Source organism: Heptranchias perlo, chromosome 42 (assembly GCF_035084215.1).
Source record: "Heptranchias perlo isolate sHepPer1 chromosome 42, sHepPer1.hap1, whole genome shotgun sequence".
In the NCBI taxonomy this organism is placed as follows: Eukaryota; Metazoa; Chordata; class Chondrichthyes; order Hexanchiformes; family Hexanchidae; genus Heptranchias; species Heptranchias perlo.
Window position 1 is genome coordinate 7827573 of NC_090366.1, and position 22507 is coordinate 7850079.

A 22507-nucleotide genomic window follows, 5' to 3' on the forward strand; every position below is an offset into this window, starting at 1 on the left:
AACCAGATGGAGAGAGAAACTGAGAGATAGAGGGAGACAGGCAGAGATAGAGAGACAGACAGAGGGAGCGAGAGGCAGGGAGAACCAGATGGAGAGAGAAACAGAGAGAGAGAGGGGCAGGCAGAGATAGAGAGACAGTCAGAGGGAGCGAGAGGCAGGGAGAACCAGATGGAGAGAGAAACAGAGAGAGAGAGAGAGGCAGGCAGAGATAGCAAGAGAGACAGACAGAGAGAAAGAGGCAGGCAGAGACAGATGGAGAGAGAAACTGAGAGATTGAGAAACAGAAGGAAAGAGAGGGAGAGAGACAGATGAAGAGAGACAAGCGGAGAGAGAGAGACAGATGGAAAGAGAGATGGACAGGTACAGATGGTGAGAGGCAGGGATTGAGAGAGAAACGGTAAGATAAAGATAGAGAGAGATATAGATGGAGAGAGAGACAGATAGAGCGAGAGAAACTGAGAGACAGAGAGACATGGAGAGAGTTAGCTGGCGAGACAGAGGGAGGGAGGGAGAGAGCGCGACAGAGAGAGAGGAGGAGAGGAGAGGGAGATAGATAGAGAGACAGTGAGAGAGAGACGAGAGAAAGATGGAGAGAGAAAGAGACAGAACTGAGACAGAACAGAGAGACAGAGTGAGATGCAGAGAGAGAGAGAGAGAGAGAGGGAAGGAAGAAACACAGACATAGAAAGACAGATACAGTCAGAGGTAGAGAGAGAAAGCGAGGCACAGGGATAATGAGAGAGACTGATAAGCAGAGAGATAGAGATGGAGAGAGAGAGAGGTGGACAGAGAGAGAGAGAGACAGAGTGATACTGAGAAAAACAGAGAGCAAGACATAGTGGGAGAGACAGATGGAGAGAGACAAAGAGAGAGGCATGAGAGAGGGGCCAGAGAGAGAGATGGGGAATAAGAGAGTCACAGACAGAGCGAGAGGGAGATAAATAGAGAGAGAGAGAGAGACAGAGAGAGAGGGATATAAACAGAGAAAGAGATAGAGTGAGAGGGAGTGACAGGGAGAGGTGTTACTGGTGAACACTGCGGGCTGACTGTGTTTGTGTGTTTATAGAAAGCTGATCTTGCCGTAGCCGCCTTCACCATCACCGCAGAGAGGGAGAAAGTCATTGACTTCTCAAAACCATTCATGACACTGGGAATCAGCATCCTGTACAGAATGCACATGGTAAGAATGATTGGTCTTCATCAATATAACTGTAGTCGAAGAAATCAAGGGGAGACCAACCTCACATCAATTGCTGCACCCCATCACAGGCATTTACACACACTCCCTACAGTGTGCCCAACACGATTTAGACACACTCCCTACAGTGTGCCCATCACAGGCATTTACACACACTCCCTACAGTGTGCCCAACACCATTTACACACACTCCCTACAGTGTGCCCAACACCATTTACACACACTCCCTACAGTGTGCCCAACACCATTTACACACACTCCCTACAGTATCCACAACACCATTTAGACACACTACCTACAGTGTGCCCATCACAGGCATTTACACACACTCCCTACAGGATCAACACCATTTACACACATTCCCTACAGTGTGCCCAACACCATTTACACACACTCCCTACAGTGTGCCCAACACCATTTACACACACTCCCTACAGTGTGCCCAACACCATTTACACACACTCCCTACAGTATCCCCAACACCATTTACACACACTCCCTACAGTATCCCCAACACCATTTGGACACACTACCCACAGTATCCCCAACACCATTTACACACACTCCCTACAATATCACCAACACCATTTACACACGCTCCCCACAGTATCTCCAACACCATTTACACACACTCCCTACAGTATCCCCAACACCATTTACACACGCTCCCCACTGTATCCCCAACACCATTTACACACACTCCCTACAGTATCACCAACACCATTTACACACGCTCCCTACAGTATCACCAACACCATTTACACACACTCCCCACAGTACCCCCAACACAATTTACACACACTCCCTACAGTATCACCAACATCATTTGCACAAGCTCCCTACAGTATCCCCAACACCATTTACACGCGCTCCCCACAATAGCCCCAACACCATTTACACACGCTCCCTACAGTATCACCAACACCATTTACACACGCTCCCCACAGTATCCCCAACACAATTTACACACACTCCCTACAGTATCACCAACATCATTTGCACACGCTCCCTACAGTATCCCCAACACCATTTACACGCGCTCCCCACAGTATCCCCAACACCATTTACACACGCTCCCTACAGTATCACCAACACCATTTACACACGCTCCCTACAGTATCCCCCACACCATTTACACACATTCCCCACAATATTGTGAACAACATTTACGAACACTCCCAGCTGTGTCCACAACACATTTAAACATGCTCCCCACAGAATTCCCAACACCATTTTCAAACGCTCCTTAGAGTATCTCTGAAACCATTTGCACACACTCCCTACAGTATCCACAACACCACCTACTCACGCTCCCCGGAGAATTCCCAACACCATTTACACACACTCCCCACAGTATCCCCAACATCATTTACACACACTCCCTACAGTATCCCCAACACCATTTACACACACTCCCTACAGTATCCCCAACACCATTCATACACACTCCCTACAGTATCCCCAACATCATTTACACACACTCCCTACAGTATCCTCAACACCATATACACACGTTCCCCACAGTATCCCCAACACCATTTACACACACTCCCTACATTATCCCCACCATCATTTACACACACTCCCTACAGTAGCCCCAACACCATTTACACACACTCCCTACAGTATCCCCTACACCATTTACACACTCTCCCTACAGTATCCCCATCACAATTTACACACACTCCCTACAGTATCCCCAACACCATTTACAGACACTCCCTACAGTATCCCCAACACCATTTACACACACTCCCTACAGTATCCCCAACACCATTCATACACACTCCCTACAGTATCCCCAACACCATTTACACACACTCCCTACAGTATCCCCAACACCATTCATACACACTCCCTACAGTATCCCCAACACCATTTACACACACTCCCTACAGTATCCCCAACACCATTCATACACACTCCCTACAGTATCCCCAACACCATTTACACACACTCCCTACAGTATCCTCAACACCATATACACACGTTCCCCACAGTATCCCCAACACCATTTACACACACTCCCTACATTATCCCCACCATCATTTACACACACTCCCTACAGTAGCCCCAACACCATTTACACACACTCCCTACAGTATCCCCTACACCATTTACACACTCTCCCTACAGTATCCCCATCACAATTTACACACACTCCCTACAGTATCCCCAACACCATTTACAGACACTCCCTACAGTATCCCCAACACCATTTACACACACTCCCTACAGTATCCCCAACACCATTCATACACACTCCCTACAGTATCCCCAACACCATTTACACACACTCCCTACAGTATCCCCAACACCATTCATACACACACTCCCTACAGTATCCCCAACACCATTTACACACACTCCCTACAGTATCCCCAACATCATTTACACACACTCCCCACAGTATCCACAACACTAGTTACACACTTTTCCTGCAGTTTCCCCAACATCATTTACACACACTCTCCACTGTCTGCAACAATATTTACACACACTCCTGATAGTATTCCCAGAGCCATTTACACACACTCACCACAGTATCCCCAAAACCATTTACACACTCCCCTCAGTCTATAACACCATTTACACACGCTCCCCATAGTATCTCGAACACCATTTACACACGCTCCCCACAGTATCCCCAACACCATTTACACACACTCCCTACAGTATCCTCAACACCATACACACATGTTCCCCACAGTATCCACAATACTATTTACACACTTTTCCTGGAGTTTCCCCAACATCATTTACACACACTCTACACTGTCTGCAACAATATTTACACACACTCCTGATAGTATCCCCAACACCATTGACACACACTCCCCACAGTATCCCCAACACCATTGACACACACTCCCTACAGTATCCCCAGCACCATTTACACACACTCCCTACAGTATCCCCAGCACCATTTACACACACTCCCGACAGTATCCCCAGCACCATTTACACACACTCCCTACAGTATCCCCAACACAATTTACAGACACTCCCTACAGTATCCCCAACACCATTCACACACTTCCTACAGTACCCCCAACACAATTTGCAGACACTCCCTACACGATCCCCAACACAATTTACACAGGCTCCCTACAGTATTCCCAACACAATTTACACACACTCCCTACAGTATCCCCAACACATTTTACACACACTCCCGACAATATCTCCAGCACCATTTTACACACACTCCCCACTGTCTTCAACACCATTTACACACACTCCCTACTGCATCCAACAACATTTGAACACACTCCCTACTGCCTCGAACAACATTTACACACACTCCGTACTGCCTCTAACACGACTGACCCACACTCCCTACTGCCTTCAACAACTTGTACACTCACTCCCTACTGCCTCCAACAACATTTACAGACACTCCCTACTGCCTCTAACACCACTTACACACACTCCCTACTGCCTTCAACAACTTGTACACTCACTCCCTACTGCCTCCAACAACATTTACACACACTCCCTACTGCCTCCAACAACATTTACAGACACTCCCCACTGCCTTCAACAACATTTACACACACTCCCTACTGCCTTCAATAACATTTACACACACTCCCTACTGCCTTCAATAACATTTACACACACTGCCTACTGCCTCTAACAACATTTACACACACTCCCTACTGCCTCCAACAACATTTACACACACTGCCTACTGCCTCTAACAACATTTACACACACTCCCTACTGCCTTCAACAACATTTACACACACTCCCTACTGCCTTCAACAACATTTACACACACTCCCTGCTGCTTCCAACAACATTTACACACACTCCCTACTGCCTTCAATAACATTTACACACACTCCCTACTGCCTCTAACAACATTTACACACACTCCCTACTGCCTCCAACAACATTTACACACACTCCCTGCTGCATCCAACACCATTTACACACACTCCATGCTGCCTTCAACAACATTTACACACACTCCCTGCTGCCTTCAACACCATTTACACACTCTCCCTACTGCCTCTAACAACATTTGCACACACTCCCTACTGCCTCGAACAACATTTACACACACTCCCAACTGCCTCTAACACCATTTACACACTCTCCCTACTGCCTCTAATAACATTTGCACACACTCCCTACTGCCTTTAACAATATTTACACACACTCCCTACTGCCTCTAACAACATTTACACACTCTCCCTACTGCCTCTAACAACATTTACACACTCTCCCTACTGCCTCTAACAACATTTACACACTCTCCCTACTGCCTCTAACAATATTTACACACACTCCCAACTGCCTCTAACAATATTTACACACACTCCCGACTGCCTCTAACAATATTTACACACACTCCCGACTGCCTCTAACAATATTTACACACACTCCCAACTGCCTCGAACAACATTTACACACACTCCCAACTGCCTCTAACACCATTTACACACACTCCATACTGCCTCCAACAACATTTGCACACACTCCCTACTGCCTTTAACAATATTTACACACACTCCCTACTGCCTCTAAGAACATTTACACACTCTCCCTACTGCCTCTAACATTATTTACACACACTCCCAACTGCCTCTAACACCATTTACACACTCTCCCTACTGCCTCTAACAACATTTACACACTCTCCCTACTGCCTCTAACAATATTTACACACTCTCCCTACTGCCTCTAACAATATTTACACACACTCCCAACTGCCTCTAACAATATTTACACACACTCCCGACTGCCTCTAACAATATTTACACACACTCCCTACTGCCTCTAACAACATTTACACACACTCCCTACTGCCTCCAACAACATTTACACACACTCCCGACTGCCTCCAACAACATTTACACACACTCCCTACTGCCTCTAACAATATTTACACACACTCCCGACTACCTCCAACACCATTTACACACTCTCCCTACTGCCTCTAACAACATTTACACACACTCCCTACTGCCTCTAACAACATTTACACACACTCCATACTGCCTTCAACACCATTTACACACACTCCCTACTACCTCCAACACAATTTACACACACTCCCTACTGCCTCGAACAACATTTACACACACTCCCGACTGCCTCCAACAACATTTACACACACTCCCTACTGCCTCTAACAACATTTACACACACTCCCTACTGCCTCTAACAACATTTACACACACTCCCTACTGCCTCTAACAACATTTACACACACTCCCGACTGCCTCCAACAACATTTACACACACTCCCTACTGCCTCTAACAACATTTACACACACTCTCTACTGCCTCCAACAACATTTACACACACTCCCGACTGCCTTCAACACCATTTACACACACTCCCTACTGCCTTCAACTCCATTTACACACACTCCCTACTGCCTTCAACAACATTTACACACACTCCCTACTGCCTTCAACAACATTTACACACACTCCCGACTGCCTTCAACAACATTTACACACACTCCCTACTGCCTTCAACACCATTTACACACACTCCCTACTGCCTTCAACACCATTTACACACACTCCCGACTGCCTTCAACAACATTTACACACACTCCCTACTGCCTTCAACACCATTTACACACACTCCCTACTGCCTTCAACAACATTTACACACACTCCCGACTGCCTTCAACAACATTTACACACACACCCTACTGCCTTCAACACCATTTACACACACTCCCTACTGCCTCTAACAATATTTACACACACTCCCGACTACCTCCAACACCATTTACACACTCTCCCTACTGCCTCTAACAACATTTACACACACTCCCTACTGCCTCTAACAACATTTACACACACTCCCTACTGCCTCCAACAACATTTACACACACTCCCTACTGCCTCTAACAACATTTACACACACTCCATACTGCCTCCAACAACATTTACACACACTCCCTACTACCTCCAACACCATTTACACACACTCCCTACTGCCTCTAACAACATTTACACACACTCCCGACTGCCTCCAACAACATTTACACACACTCCCTGCTGCCTCTAACAACATTTACACACACTCCCTACTGCCTCTAACAACATTTACACACACTCCCTACTGCCTCTAACAACATTTACACACACTCCCGACTGCCTCCAACAACATTTACACACACTCCCTACTGCCTTCAACAACATTTACACACACTCCCTGCTGCCTCTAACAACATTTACACACACTCCCTACTGCCTCTAACAACATTTACACACACTCCCTACTGCCTCTAACAACATTTACAAACACTCTCTACTGCCTCCAACAACATTTACACACACTCCCGACTGCCTCCAACAACATTTACACACACTCCCTACTGCCTCTAACAACATTTACACACACTCCCTACTGCCTCTAACAACATTTACACACACTCCCGACTGCCTCCAACAACATTTACACACACTCCCTACTGCCTTCAACAACATTTACACACACTCCCTGCTGCCTCTAACAACATTTACACACACTCCCGACTGCCTCCAACAACATTTACACACACTCCCTACTGCCTCTAACAACATTTACACACACTCCCGACTGCCTCCAACAACATTTACACACACTCCCGACTGCCTCCAACAACATTTACACACACTCCCTACTGCCTCTAACAACATTTACACACACTCCCGACTGCCTCCAACAACATTTACACACTCCCTACTGCCTCTAACAACATTTACACACACTCCCTACTGCCTCTAACAACATTTACACACACTCCCTACTGCCTCTAACACCATTTACACACACTCTCTACTGCCTCCAACAACATTTACACACACTCCCGACTGCCTCCAACAACATTTACACACACTCCCGACTGCCTTCAACACCATTTACACACACTCCCTACTGCCTTCAACTCCATTTACACACACTCCCTACTGCCTTCAACAACATTTACACACACTCCCGACTGCCTTCAACACCATTTACACACACTCCCGACTGCCTTCAACAACATTTACACACACTCCCTACTGCCTTCAACACCATTTACATACACTCCCTACTGCCTTCAACACCATTTACACACACTCCCGACTGCCTTCAACAACATTTACACACACTCCCTACTGCCTTCAACACCATTTACACACACTCCTGACTGCCTTCAACAACATTTACACACACTCCCTACTGCCTTCAACAACATTTACACACACTCCCGACTGCCTTCAACAACATTTACACACACTCCCCACTGCCTCCAACATCATTTGCACACACTCCCTACTGCCTCCAACAACATTTACAAACACTCCCGCCTGCCTTCAACAACATTTACACACACTCCCGACTGCCTCCAACAACATTTACACACACTCCATACTGCCTCTAACAACATTTACACACACTCTCTACTGCCTCCAACAACATTTACACACACTCCCGACTGCCTTCAAGACCATTTACACACACTCCCTACTGCCTTCAACTCCATTTACACACACTCCCTACTGCCTTCAACAACATTTACACACACTCCCGACTGCCTTCAACACCATTTACACACACTCCCTACTGCCTTCAACAACATTTACACACACTCCCTACTGCCTTCAACAACATTTACACACACTCCCGACTGCCTTCAACAACATTTACACACACTCCCTACTGCCTTCAACACCATTTACACACACTCCCTACTTCCTTCAACACCATTTACACACACTCCCTACTGCCTTCAACAACATTTACACACACTCCCGACTGCCTTCAACAACATTTACACACACACCCTACTGCCTTCAACACCATTTACACACACTCCCTACTGCCTCTAACAATATTTACACACACTCCCGACTACCTCCAACACCATTTACACACTCTCCCTACTGCCTCTAACAACATTTACACACACTCCCTACTGCCTCTAACAACATTTACACACACTCCCTACTGCCTCTAACAACATTTACACACACTCCCTACTGCCTCCAACACCATTTACACACACTCCCTACTGTCTCTAACAACAGTTACACACACTCCATACTGCCTCCAACAACATTTACACACACTCCCTACTACCTCCAACACCATTTACACACACTCCCGACTGCCTCCAACAACATTTACACACACTCCCTACTGCCTCTAACAACATTTACACACACTCCCTACTGCCTCTAACAACATTTACACACACTCCCGACTGCCTCTAACAACATTTACACACACTCCCTACTGCCTCTAACAACATTTACACACACTCCCGACTGCCTCCAACAACATTTACACACACTCCCTACTGCCTCTAACAACATTTACACACACTCTCTACTGCCTCCAACAACATTTACACACACTCCCGACTGCCTTCAACACCATTTACACACACTCCCTACTGCCTTCAACTCCATTTACACACACTCCCTACTGCCTTCAACAACATTTACACACACTCCCGACTGCCTTCAACACCATTTACACACACTCCCTACTGCCTTCAACAACATTTACACACACTCCCGACTGCCTTCAACACCATTTACACACACTCCCTACTGCCTTCAACAACATTTACACACACTCCCGACTGCCTCCAACAACATTTACACACACTCCCTACTGCCTCTAACAATATTTACACACACTCCCGACTACCTCCAACACCATTTACACACTCTCCCTACTGCCTCTAACAACATTTACACACACTCCCTACTGCCTCTAACAACATTTACACACACTCCATACTGCCTTCAACACCATTTACACACACTCCCTACTACCTCCAACACAATTTACACACACTCCCTACTGCCTCGAACAACATTTACACACACTCCCGACTGCCTCCAACAACATTTACACACACTCCCTACTGCCTCTAACAACATTTACACACACTCCCTACTGCCTCTAACAACATTTACACACACTCCCTACTGCCTCTAACAACATTTACACACACTCCCGACTGCCTCCAACAACATTTACACACACTCCCTACTGCCTCTAACAACATTTACACACACTCTCTACTGCCTCCAACAACATTTACACACACTCCCGACTGCCTTCAACACCATTTACACACACTCCCTACTGCCTTCAACTCCATTTACACACACTCCCTACTGCCTTCAACAACATTTACACACACTCCCTACTGCCTTCAACAACATTTACACACACTCCCGACTGCCTTCAACAACATTTACACACACTCCCGACTACCTCCAACACCATTTACACACTCTCCCTACTGCCTCTAACAACATTTACACACACTCCCTACTGCCTCTAACAACATTTACACACACTCCCTACTGCCTCCAACAACATTTACACACACTCCCTACTGCCTCTAACAACATTTACACACACTCCATACTGCCTCCAACAACATTTACACACACTCCCTACTACCTCCAACACCATTTACACACACTCCCTACTGCCTCTAACAACATTTACACACACTCCCGACTGCCTCCAACAACATTTACACACACTCCCTGCTGCCTCTAACAACATTTACACACACTCCCTACTGCCTCTAACAACATTTACACACACTCCCTACTGCCTCTAACAACATTTACACACACTCCCGACTGCCTCCAACAACATTTACACACACTCCCTACTGCCTTCAACAACATTTACACACACTCCCTGCTGCCTCTAACAACATTTACACACACTCCCTACTGCCTCTAACAACATTTACACACACTCCCTACTGCCTCTAACAACATTTACAAACACTCTCTACTGCCTCCAACAACATTTACACACACTCCCGACTGCCTCCAACAACATTTACACACACTCCCTACTGCCTCTAACAACATTTACACACACTCCCTACTGCCTCTAACAACATTTACACACACTCCCGACTGCCTCCAACAACATTTACACACACTCCCTACTGCCTTCAACAACATTTACACACACTCCCTGCTGCCTCTAACAACATTTACACACACTCCCGACTGCCTCCAACAACATTTACACACACTCCCTACTGCCTCTAACAACATTTACACACACTCCCGACTGCCTCCAACAACATTTACACACACTCCCGACTGCCTCCAACAACATTTACACACACTCCCTACTGCCTCTAACAACATTTACACACACTCCCGACTGCCTCCAACAACATTTACACACACTCCCTACTGCCTTCAACAACATTTACACACACTCCCTGCTGCCTCTAACAACATTTACACACACTCCCGACTGCCTCTAACACCATTTACACGCACTCTCTACTGCCTCTAACAACATTTACACACACTCCCGACTGCCTCCAACAACATTTACACACACTCCCGACTGCCTCTAACACCATTTACACGCACTCTCTACTGCCTCTAACAACATTTACACACACTCCCTGCTGCCTCTAACAACATTTACACACACTCCCGACTGCCTCCAACAACATTTACACACACTCCCTACTGCCTCTAACAACATTTACACACACTCCCGACTGCCTCCAACAACATTTACACACACTCCCGACTGCCTCCAACAACATTTACACACACTCCCTACTGCCTCTAACAACATTTACACACACTCCCGACTGCCTCCAACAACATTTACACACACTCCCTACTGCCTTCAACAACATTTACACACACTCCCTGCTGCCTCTAACAACATTTACACACACTCCCTACTGCCTCTAACAACATTTACACACACTCCCTACTGCCTCTAACAACATTTACAAACACTCTCTACTGCCTCCAACAACATTTACACACACTCCCGACTGCCTCCAACAACATTTACACACACTCCCTACTGCCTCTAACAACATTTACACACACTCCCTACTGCCTCTAACAACATTTACACACACTCCCGACTGCCTCCAACAACATTTACACACACTCCCTACTGCCTTCAACAACATTTACACACACTCCCTGCTGCCTCTAACAACATTTACACACACTCCCGACTGCCTCCAACAACATTTACACACACTCCCTACTGCCTCTAACAACATTTACACACACTCCCGACTGCCTCCAACAACATTTACACACACTCCCGACTGCCTCCAACAACATTTACACACACTCCCTACTGCCTCTAACAACATTTACACACACTCCCGACTGCCTCCAACAACATTTACACACTCCCTACTGCCTCTAACAACATTTACACACACTCCCTACTGCCTCTAACAACATTTACACACACTCCCTACTGCCTCTAACACCATTTACACACACTCTCTACTGCCTCCAACAACATTTACACACACTCCCGACTGCCTCCAACAACATTTACACACACTCCCGACTGCCTTCAACACCATTTACACACACTCCCTACTGCCTTCAACTCCATTTACACACACTCCCTACTGCCTTCAACAACATTTACACACACTCCCGACTGCCTTCAACACCATTTACACACACTCCCGACTGCCTTCAACAACATTTACACACACTCCCTACTGCCTTCAACACCATTTACACACACTCCCTACTGCCTTCAACACCATTTACACACACTCCCGACTGCCTTCAACAACATTTACACACACTCCCTACTGCCTTCAACACCATTTACACACACTCCTGACTGCCTTCAACAACATTTACACACACTCCCTACTGCCTTCAACAACATTTACACACACTCCCGACTGCCTTCAACAACATTTACACACACTCCCCACTGCCTCCAACATCATTTGCACACACTCCCTACTGCCTCCAACAACATTTACAAACACTCCCGCCTGCCTTCAACAACATTTACACACACTCCCGACTGCCTCCAACAACATTTACACACACTCCATACTGCCTCTAACAACATTTACACACACTCTCTACTGCCTCCAACAACATTTACACACACTCCCGACTGCCTTCAAGACCATTTACACACACTCCCTACTGCCTTCAACTCCATTTACACACACTCCCTACTGCCTTCAACAACATTTACACACACTCCCGACTGCCTTCAACACCATTTACACACACTCCCTACTGCCTTCAACAACATTTACACACACTCCCTACTGCCTTCAACAACATTCACACACACTCCCGACTGCCTTCAACAACATTTACACACACTCCCTACTGCCTTCAACACCATTTACACACACTCCCTACTTCCTTCAACACCATTTACACACACTCCCTACTGCCTTCAACAACATTTACACACACTCCCGACTGCCTTCAACAACATTTACACACACACCCTACTGCCTTCAACACCATTTACACACACTCCCTACTGCCTCTAACAATATTTACACACACTCCCGACTACCTCCAACACCATTTACACACTCTCCCTACTGCCTCTAACAACATTTACACACACTCCCTACTGCCTCTAACAACATTTACACACACTCCCTACTGCCTCTAACAACATTTACACACACTCCCTACTGCCTCCAACACCATTTACACACACTCCCTACTGTCTCTAACAACAGTTACACACACTCCATACTGCCTCCAACAACATTTACACACACTCCCTACTACCTCCAACACCATTTACACACACTCCCGACTGCCTCCAACAACATTTACACACACTCCCTACTGCCTCTAACAACATTTACACACACTCCCTACTGCCTCTAACAACATTTACACACACTCCCGACTGCCTCTAACAACATTTACACACACTCCCTACTGCCTCTAACAACATTTACACACACTCCCGACTGCCTCCAACAACATTTACACACACTCCCTACTGCCTCTAACAACATTTACACACACTCTCTACTGCCTCCAACAACATTTACACACACTCCCGACTGCCTTCAACACCATTTACACACACTCCCTACTGCCTTCAACTCCATTTACACACACTCCCTACTGCCTTCAACAACATTTACACACACTCCCGACTGCCTTCAACACCATTTACACACACTCCCTACTGCCTTCAACAACATTTACACACACTCCCGACTGCCTTCAACACCATTTACACACACTCCCTACTGCCTTCAACAACATTTACACACACTCCCTACTGCCTTCAACACCATTTACACACACTCCCTACTGCCTTCAACAACATTTACACACACTCCCGACTGCCTTCAACAACATTTACACACACTCCCTACTGCCTTCAACACCATTTACACACACTCCCTACTGCCTTCAACACCATTTACACACACTCCCGACTGCCTTCAACAACATTTACACACACTCCCTACTGCCTTCAACACCATTTACACACACTCCCTACTGCCTCCAACAACATTTACACACACTCCCGACTGCCTTCAACAACATTTACACACACTCCCTACTGCCTTCAACAACATTTACACACACTCCCGACTGCCTTCAACAACATTTACACACACTCCCCACTGCCTCCAACATCATTTGCACACACTCCCTACTGCCTCCAACAACATTTACAAACACTCCCGCCTGCCTTCAACAACATTTACACACACTCCCCACTGCCTCCAACATCATTTGCACACACTCCCTACTGCCTCCAACAACATTTACACACACTCCCGCCTGCCTTCAACAACATTTACACACACTCCCTTCTGCCTCCAACACCATTTACACACACTCCCTACTGCCTCCAACAACATTTACACACACTCCCCACAGTATCCCGAACATAATTTACACACATTCCCCAGTTTCCCAAACAACATTTGCACACACTCCCTACAGTATCTCCAAAACCTTTTACACACGTCCCCCGCAGTATCCACAACGTTATTTACACACATTCCCTGAAGTCTAAATCACCGTTTACACACAGTCCCTACTGCCTGCAACACCATTTACACACACCCCCAAGTTTTACCCAAAAACATTTAAAAGATTTCCTGCAGTCAACATGTCAACAATTAAACACACGACATTCTGATTGCAACACCATTTACACACACTCCCTACTGTCCAAAACACCATTTACACACACTCCCTACTGCCTGGAACACAATTTACACACACTCCCTACTGCCTTCAATACCATTTACACACACTCCCGACTGCCTTCAACAACATTTACACACACTCCCCACTGCCTCCAACATCATTTGCACACACTCCCTACCACCTTCAACAACATTTACACACACTCCCCACTGCCTCCAACATCATTTGCACACACTCCCTACCACCTTCAACAACATTTCCACACACTCCCTACTGTCTTCAACAACCTTTACACACACTCCCTACTGTCTTCAACAACATTTACACACACTCCCGCCTGCCTTCAACAACATTTACACACACTCCCTACTGTCTTCAACAACATTTACACACACTCCCCACAGTATCACCAACATTATTTGCACACATTCCCTGATGTCTAAATCACCATTTACACACAATGCCCACAGTATCCACGATAACATTTACACACACTCCCGACAGTCTGCAACACAATTTACACAAACCCACCAATGTTTCCCCAAAAACATTTACAAACATTCCTTACAGTAAACATGACAACTATTACACACACACCCTGCTGCCTCCAACATCATTCACACACATTCCCCACAGTTTCTCCAAAACCTTTTACACACGTCCCCCGCAGTATCCACAACATTATTTAACACATTCCCTGAAGTCTAAATCATCATTTACACACAGTCCCTACTGCCTGCAACACCATTTACACACTCTCCCTACTGTATTCAATGACATTTACACACTCCCTACTGCCTCCAACAACATTTACACACACTCCCTACTGCCTCCAACACCATTTACACACACTCCCTACTGCCTCCAACAACATTTACACACACTCCCTACTGCCTCCATCAACGTTTACACACACTCCCTACTGCCTCCAACACCATTTACACACACTCCCTACTGCCTCCAACATTTACACACACTCCCGAATGACCCAACACCATTTATACACACTCCCTACTGCCTCCAACACCATTTACACACACACCTGACTGCTTCCAACACCATTTACACACTCTCCCTACTGCCTCCATCACCATTTACACACACTCCCTACTGTCTTTGACATTTACACACACTCCCTACTGCCTCCAACAATATTTACACAATCTCCCTACTGTCTTTGACATTTACACACACTCCCTACTGCCTCCAACAACATTGACACACACTCCCTACTGCCTCCAACAACATTTACACACACTCCCTACTGCCTCCAACATCATTTACACAAACTCCCTATTGCCTCCAACATTTGCACACTCTCCCTTCTGCCTCCAACAACATTTACACACACTCCCTACTGCCTCCAACAACATTTACACACACTCCCTATTGCCTCCAACATTTGCACACTCTCCCTTCTGCCTCCAACACCATTTACACACACTCCCTACTGCCTCCAACAACATTTACACACACTCCCCACAGTATCCCGAACATAATTTACACACATTCCCCAGTTTCCCAAACACCATTTGCACACACTCCCTACAGTATCTCCAAAACCTTTTACACACGTCCCCCGCAGTATCCACAACGTTATTTACACACATTCCCTGAAGTCTAAATCACCGTTTTCACACACTCCCTACTGCCTGCAACACCATTTACACACACCCCTAAGTTTTACCCAAAAACATTTAAAAGATTTCCTGCAGTCAACATGTCAACAATTAAACACACTACCTTCTGATTGCAACACCATTTACACACACTCCCTACTGTCCAAAACACCATTTACACACACTCACTTTTGCCTGGAACACAATTTACACACACTCCCTACTGCCTTCAATACCATTTACACACACTCCCCACAATATCACCAACATCATTTACATCCATTCCCCACAGTTGCCCCAAAACCATTGACCAACACTCCCCTTCACATCTCCAATGCTATTTACACACATTCCCCACAGTATCCACGACAACAATTAAACACAATCCCTGCTGCCTGCAACACCAGTGACACAAATTTGCTACAGTCTGAAAAATCATTTACACACATTCCCCACAATTTCTACGACAACAATTACACAAACACACTACTGCCTCCAACACCATTTACACACTCCCTACTGCCTCCAACACCATTTACACACACTCCCTACTGCCTCCAACACCATTTACACACACTCCCTACTGCCTCCAACAACATTTACACATACTCCCTACTGCCTCCAACAGCATTTAGAAACACTCCCTACTGCATCCAACAACATTTACACACACTCCCTACTGCCTTCAACAACATTTACACACACTCCCTACTGCCTTCAACAACATTTACACACACACCCTACTGCCTTCAACAACATTTACACACACTCCCTACTGCCTTCAACAACATTTACACACACTCCCCACTGCCTTCAACACCATTTACACACACTCCCTACTGCCTCCAACAACATTTACACACACTCCCTACTGCCTCCAACAACATTTACACACACTCCCTACTGCCTCCAACAACATTTACACACACTCCCTACTGCCTCCAACATTTACACGCACTCCCTTCTGCCTCCAACACAATTTACACACACTCCCTACTGCCTCCAACAACATTTACACACACTCCCTACTGCCTTCAACAACATTTGCACACACTCCCTACTGCCTTCAACAACATTTACACACACACCCTACTGCCTTCACCAACATTTACACACACTCCCTACTGCCTTCAACAACATTTACACACACTCCCCACTGCCTCCAACACCATTTACTCACACTCCCTACTGCCTCCAACAACATTTACACACACTCCCTACTGCCTCCAACAACATTTACACACACTCCCTACTGCCGCCAACATTTACACGCTCTCCCTTCTGCCTCCAACACCATTTACACACACTCCCTACTCCCTCCAACAACATTTACACACACTCCCTACTGCCTCCAACACCATTTACACACACTCTCTACAGCCTCCATCAACGTTTACACACACTCCCTACTGCCTCCAACATTTACACACACTCCCGAATGCCTCCAACACCATTTATACACACTCCCTACTGCCTCCAACACCATTTACACACACACCTGACTGCTTCCAACACCATTTACACACTCTCCCTACTGCCTCCATTACATTTACACACACTCCCTGTTGTCTTCAACACCATTTACACACACTCCTTACTGTCTTTGACATTTACACACACTCCCTACTGCCTCCAACAACATTTACACAATCTCCCTACTGTCTTTTACATTTACACACACTCCCTACTGCCTCCAACAACATTTACACACACTCTCTACTGCCTCCAACAACATTTACACACACTCCCTACTGCCTCCAACATCATTTACACACATTCCCTGTTGCCTCCAACATTTGCACACTCTCCCTTCTGCCTCCAACACCATTTACACACACTCCCTACTGCCTCCAACAACATTTACACACACTCCCTACTGCCTCCAACAACATTTACACACACTCCCTATTGCCTCCAACATTTGCACACTCTCCCTTCTGCCTCCAACACCATTTACACACACTCCCTACTGCCTCCAACAACATTTACACACACTCCCTACTGCCTCCAACAACATTTACACACACTCCCTATTGCCTCCAACATTTGCACACTCTCCCTTCTGCCTCCAACACCATTTACACACACTCCCTACTGCCTCCAACAACATTTACACACTCTCCCTACAGCCTCCAACAACATTTACACACACTCCCTACTGCCTCCAACAACATTTACACACACTCCCCACAGTATCCCGAACATAATTTACACACATTCCCCAGTTTCCCAAACACCATTTGCACACACTCCCTACAGTATCTCCAAAACCTTTTACACACGTCCCCCGCAGTATCCACAACGTTATTTACACACATTCCCTGAAGTCTAAATCACCGTTTTCACACACTCCCTACTGCCTGCAACACCATTTACACACACCCCCAAGTTTTACCCAAAAACATTTAAAAGATTTCCTGCAGTCAACATGTCAACAATTAAACACACTACCTTCTGATTGCAACACCATTTACACACACCCCTACTGTCCAAAACACCATTTACACACACTCACTTTTGCCTGGAACACAATTTACACACACTCCCTACTGCCTTCAATACCATTTACACACACTCCCCACAATATCACCAACATCATTTACATCCATTCCCCACAGTTGCCCCAAAACCTTTGACCAACACTCCCCTTCACATCTCCAATGCTATTTACACACATTCCCTACAGTATCCACGACAACAATTAAACACAATCCCTGCTGCCTGCAACACCATTTACAAACTCCCTACTGCCTCCAACACCATTTACACACACACCCTACTGCCTCCAACACCATTTACACACACTCCCTACTGCCTCCAACATTTACACACACTCCCGAATGACCCAACACCATTTATACACACTCCCTACTGCCTCCAACACCATTTACACACACACCTGACTGCTTCCAACACCATTTACACACTCTCCCTACTGCCTCCATCACCATTTACACACACTCCCTACTGTCTTTGACATTTACACACACTCCCTACTGCCTCCAACAATATTTACACAATCTCCCTACTGTCTTTGACATTTACACACACTCCCTACTGCCTCCAACAACATTGACACACACTCCCTACTGCCTCCAACAACATTTACACACACTCCCTACTGCCTCCAACATCATTTACACAAACTCCCTATTGCCTCCAACATTTGCACACTCTCCCTTCTGCCTCCAACAACATTTACACACACTCCCTACTGCCTCCAACAACATTTACACACACTCCCTATTGCCTCCAACATTTGCACACTCTCCCTTCTGCCTCCAACACCATTTACACACACTCCCTACTGCCTCCAACAACATTTACACACACTCCCCACAGTATCCCGAACATAATTTACACACATTCCCCAGTTTCCCAAACACCATTTGCACACACTCCCTACAGTATCTCCAAAACCTTTTCCACACGTCCCCCGCAGTATACACAACGTTATTTACACACATTCCCTGAAGTCTAAATCACCGTTTTCACACACTCCCTACTGCCTGCAACACCATTTACACACACCCCTAAGTTTTACCCAAAAACATTTAAAAGATTTCCTGCAGTCAACATGTCAACAATTAAACACACTACCTTCTGATTGCAACACCATTTACACACACTCCCTACTGTCCAAAACACCATTTACACACACTCACTTTTGCCTGGAACACAATTTACACACACTCCCTACTGCCTTCAATACCATTTACACACACTCCCCACAATATCACCAACATCATTTACATCCATTCCCCACAGTTGCCCCAAAACCATTGACCAACACTCCCCTTCACATCTCCAATGCTATTTACACAAATTCCCCACAGTATCCACGACAACAATTAAACACAATCCCTGCTGCCTGCAACACCAGTGACACAAATTTGCTACAGTCTGAAAAATCATTTACACACATTCCCCACAATTTCTACGACAACAATTACACAAACACACTACTGCCTCCAACACCATTTACACACTCCCTACTGCCTCCAACACCATTTACACACACTCCCTACTGCCTCCAACACCATTTACACACACTCCCTACTGCCTCCAACAACATTTACACATACTCCCTACTGCCTCCAACAGCATTTAGAAACACTCCCTACTGCATCCAACAACATTTACACACACTCCCTACTGCCTTCAACAACATTTACACACACTCCCTACTGCCTTCAACAACATTTACACACACACCCTACTGCCTTCAACAACATTTACACACACTCCCTACTGCCTTCAACAACATTTACACACACTCCCCACTGCCTTCAACACCATTTACACACACTCCCTACTGCCTCCAACAACATTTACACACACTCCCTACTGCCTCCAACAACATTTACACACACTCCCTACTGCCTCCAACAACATTTACACACACTCCCTACTGCCTCCAACATTTACACGCACTCCCTTCTGCCTCCAACACCATTTACACACACTCCCTACTGCCTCCAACAACATTTACACACACTCCCTACTGCCTTCAACAACATTTGCACACACTCCCTACTGCCTTCAACAACATTTACACACACACCCTACTGCCTTCACCAACATTTACACACACTCCCCACTGCCTTCAACAACATTTACACACACTCCCCACTGCCTCCAACACCATTTACTCACACTCCCTACTGCCTCCAACAACATTTACACACACTCCCTACTGCCTCCAACAACATTTACACACACTCCCTACTGCCGCCAACATTTACACGCTCTCCCTTCTGCCTCCAACACCATTTACACACACTCCCTACTCCCTCCAACAACATTTACACACACTCCCTACTGCCTCCAACACCATTTACACACACTCTCTACAGCCTCCATCAACGTTTACACACACTCCCTACTGCCTCCAACATTTACACACACTCCCGAATGCCTCCAACACCATTTATACACACTCCCTACTGCCTCCAACACCATTTACACACACACCTGACTGCTTCCAACACCATTTACACACTCTCCCTACTGCCTCCATTACATTTACACACACTCCCTGTTGTCTTCAACACCATTTACACACACTCCTTACTGTCTTTGACATTTACACACACTCCCTACTGCCTCCAACAACATTTACACAATCTCCCTACTGTCTTTTACATTTACACACACTCCCTACTGCCTCCAACAACATTTACACACACTCTCTACTGCCTCCAACAACATTTACACACACTCCCTACTGCCTCCAACATCATTTACACACATTCCCTGTTGCCTCCAACATTTGCACACTCTCCCTTCTGCCTCCAACACCATTTACACACACTCCCTACTGCCTCCAACAACATTTACACACACTCCCTACTGCCTCCAACAACATTTACACACACTCCCTATTGCCTCCAACATTTGCACACTCTCCCTTCTGCCTCCAACACCATTTACACACACTCCCTACTGCCTCCAACAACATTTACACACACTCCCTACTGCCTCCAACAACATTTACACACACTCCCTATTGCCTCCAACATTTGCACACTCTCCCTTCTGCCTCCAACACCATTTACACACACTCCCTACTGCCTCCAACAACATTTACACACTCTCCCTACAGCCTCCAACAACATTTACACACACTCCCTACTGCCTCCAACAACATTTACACACACTCCCCACAGTATCCCGAACATAATTTACACACATTCCCCAGTTTCCCAAACACCATTTGCACACACTCCCTACAGTA

The 22507-nt window shown here is 46.1% G+C and overlaps 1 protein-coding gene across 1 annotated transcript in view; it reads left to right on the top strand.

Moving 5' to 3' along the window:
• The window catches only part of LOC137306119 (glutamate receptor ionotropic, kainate 5-like), a gene marked incomplete at its 3' end in the record, with an annotated part of 564706 nt that overhangs the window by 476869 nt on the left and 65330 nt on the right, over positions 1-22507 (top strand). The window contains exon 13 of the mRNA XM_067975180.1: positions 1067-1180. Coding sequence (XP_067831281.1) covers positions 1067-1180 — 114 coding nt within the window. The remainder of the gene's footprint in view (positions 1-1066; positions 1181-22507) is intronic.